At 44.8% G+C, this 3,686-nt stretch overlaps 1 protein-coding gene across 1 annotated transcript; it reads right to left on the reverse strand.

Moving 5' to 3' along the window:
• Positions 1–979: 979 nt before the first annotated feature.
• On the reverse strand, positions 980–2,057 carry tmem158 (transmembrane protein 158; the record flags this gene model as incomplete). Its single annotated transcript, XM_083662581.1, has 2 exons — positions 980–1,544; positions 1,891–2,057. The coding sequence occupies 2 exons, from the start codon at positions 2,055–2,057 to the stop codon at positions 980–982; spliced, it is 732 nt and encodes a 243-aa protein (XP_083518707.1).
• Positions 2,058–3,686: the final 1,629 nt, after the last annotated feature.

A 3,686-nucleotide genomic window follows, 5' to 3' on the forward strand; every position in this document is an offset into this window, starting at 1 on the left:
GTCTCAAAGCTTTTGGACCACAATATAATTATGAATATATTCTATACTCTGAAGTAAACGACTTGGCTACTAGAGCTTTAGAGGTCAGAAAAATCTAAGCTTATAAACAATTTTATTGTCATTTTAGCGGTGTCACATAAATACAAATGAGCACTTATATTGAACTTGACATTATAAATCTAACAATATAAATAGGCCTATTGAAATATTCTCTCAATCATAAACATATATTTCAGAGAATATGTATTGAAAAAAACGTACATTTACTCTGAACGTGACTACATCCTACTGGGTTATATACTGTAGCTGACAGCACACCATAAAGTATTTTCTCTGTAAAAGTCCTACACATTGGGATAAGGCAAAGATTTCTATAAAGATTAAAAACTATACAAACACTGTTTTAAGAAACAAAGTTTGCAGTTTATGCTGACCTAATCTAGGAAGGCCTACAAGGATAATACAAAAAGACACTGGAGTCGTTCTACGATTAAGAAATAGCCGACTGGCCCAAACAGAGTACAGTAGGCTATTTAACCCTTTACAGGCCTACTTTACCATAGGTTGACCTAATGGGGGGCCAATTAAAGGAACAGTTCACCCAAAAATGAAAATTCTGTCATCATCTCACCCTCATGCCACTTTGAAACACAAATTAAGTTTGCCCATATCACAAGCAGAGGTTGCCGGCACAACTCGACACTGGTTTTCTCTCAAGGTAGTTGTGCTGGTAACCTCCCTGGGGGAAAAATCACCTTTGTTTCAACTGCATGAGGGTGAGTAGAGTAGATGATGATAGAATTTTCATTTTTGGGTGATTTAACATCCAAAAACGAAACCATTTTGTTCAAAAACGTCATCCGGACCTCCCCATTCTTTCATTCAGATAAACAGTTGAATGGCTACAATTAGTAGTATAGGCAGCACAGGTTGGTTTAGTTCCCACCAGATTATCTCCGGGTTACGAAAACTCTCGTAATTATCTCGGTCGTCTCTGCTCCATGCCGTTGGGCAGAAATCCTGCGATGATCGGCACCGGCCATATGAGAGCAGCGACGCTCCACACGATGATCACCAGAGTCATGAAACACGCGACGAGCGTGGACTCGATGGGCTTCCGGTTCAGCCTCCAACTCTTGTCCCCCTTCAGCTCTTCCAGGCTAAAGTCCAGGCAGCAGAACCCCACCTGGTCCCCGCTGCTCTGCTGCTGCTGCTGCTGCTGGCCCCCCCTCGCCGTCCCCCGGCTCCCCCCCTGCCCAAAGCGCCGGTACCGGGACATCCCGCAGCCCACGCACAGCCGCAGCTCCTGCTGACCCCCGGTGACCCCCAGGTGCTCGATGACCACGGGCGAGACGGCGCGGTTGAACGCGGCGGAGAAGAAGGCCCTGCCGTGGTTGTTGGTGGTGTAGAGGAGCACGTCACACTGGAAGCCCAGGCTGCTGTCCCAGCGGGCCACCAGCGAGGTGGGCAGCAGCCGCTGGACGCTCACGTTGCACTGGGACAGGCTCTCCTCGCTCTCCTCCGCGGACCTCTTGGAGATGGAGCTGCAACGATTATAGTCGATTCAAATCGATTAGTCGATCAAATTAATCACCAACCTTTTTTAAAATAAATAATCCAATCATTTCGATCCATTTTTAAGAAAGGAATACAGAAAATATCTCGTTCCAGCTTTCTTCATATTTTCTTGTTTCTTTAGACTTCTATGACAGTAAACTGATTATGATAAAATAAGACGTTTGAGGACGTCATCTTGGGCTTTTGGGGAAAAGTGATCGACATTTTCCCACCATTTTTGTGACATAATGTTATAGACCAAATGACTCATCAATTGACAATTGACAGATTAATAATAATCGATCGTGAAAATAATGGTTGCAGCAGCCCTACTTTGAGAAGCGCACGTCCACTTCCAGGTTGGCCAGGAACCGGTTGGAGGAGTTGATGGGCGGCAAGAGGAGGTCCACCTCGTCGCTCCAGCCGCTGCATCGCTGGAGAAGTCCGGCCAGCGCGGCGGTGAGAGCCAGCAGGAGGAGAGCGGGACAGGTGTTCAGCATTGCACCGGCTGAAGGCGCGTCTCTCCCGCTTGCATGGTGGTGCTCAGACTGGACGATCGGGCGGTGAAATGCCCGTGGAGGAGCTGCCAATGATTCTTCAGCCCCGTTGCTGCCCTTTGGAGAGATTCAATCCCCTACTCGACTAAATGGAAACGTCCAATGCCTATCATATGCGCGCATTCCCCCCCTGCCCGCTCATCCCTCGGATATTTTTCTGCCGAGTTGTTCTCCAAATGCGCGCTTGCTGCAAGTCTCCGTGCTTCACTCCCCTCCGTCAGTTCAGGAGTGGTGTTGGTGGGGGAAGCGCACCACCTGCGCAGGGACATCACCGTCGAGCTAGAAGGAATAGAATAGTATAGAGCATCCGGTCATGAAATGTCAAAATATTCGGTGAAGGTTTGAACAAGTAGAGTTATTAGCCTAATCTTATTTTTATCAATGACCCATTCTGCTTGCAGTTCACAGCTGGGCACATGCCTGCTATTTTATTTTTATTTTATTTTATTTTATTTTATTTTATTTTATTTTATTTTATTTCATTGTATTGTATTGTATTGTATTTTATTTTATTTTATTTTATTTTATTTTATTTTATTTTATTTTATTTTATTTTATTTTATTTTATTTTGTAATACGTGTCAAGCTGCCCCCATGTGCCAGCCACTGTCCTCTGTGTTGCATAAACTTGTATTGTAAACTTGTAAACTTGTATTGCACACAAGGTCAGAGTTCAACAGGACATCAAGGGGGAAATTGCCACTTCTTCCATCCATTCATGATGATGGGCACAATGTCAAAAATAAATTGTTTTAATAATTTCCTGCTTATTGCACACACGTTCGGGGGGGAAATGTGCACAAGATGTCCCTTTACAGAAAAAACACACAAGGTTCACATGCATCCACATGTGATCACATGTCATTTTGCACATGTTAAGTTCATGTGGTTTTTCTGTAGCCCGCATTTAACACCCATATTTCACGTAAGGCATCATGTCAGCTATAAATAAGGTGGATAGTTCTATTAATTCTACTAATACTATAATTAGACCTACTCTTGCAGTGTCCAATCTGTAAAAGTTGAATTGACAATCTCTCTCTCTCTCTCTCTCTCTCTCTCTCTATCTATAGATCTCTCTATCACACACACACACACACACACCACCACCACTACCATATCGCTCTATAGGCCTTTCACTCAGCTAGGCCTACTACTTCATTCCCCCAAAAGTGACACTTTTATTTTGAAGGCAAACCTGCCTTGCTTCCGGTCTTGCTCTGTGTGTCTCTAGCTTGACATATCTGGTGGGGACAGAGCTCTCCAGCTCAGTGCACTGCCTGGGCTCAGAACCTGTTTCCCCCCTAAATGTTTCAACCTCTCAATCTTTAGCGCTCAACAATATAGCTCAATGAGATCCCAATGACATTTTTCTGTGCTATCACCACATTTTCCCAACCTAGAAATGCTATAGTAAGAAGGCGGAGTGTGTGTGTGTGTGTGTGTGTGTGTGTGTTTTTGTAGGCCATGCCATGCCATGCCAGGCCACCGGGCATCTGCCCGAAGCGCCCGATTATGCAGTCCGCGCCATATAGGGCCGACTAAATGTGCAAAAATGGATCATTAGTGGCC

This window comes from Poromitra crassiceps (genome assembly GCF_964638095.1).
Source record: "Poromitra crassiceps genome assembly, chromosome: 29".
Classification (NCBI taxonomy): Eukaryota; Metazoa; Chordata; class Actinopteri; order Beryciformes; family Melamphaidae; genus Poromitra; species Poromitra crassiceps.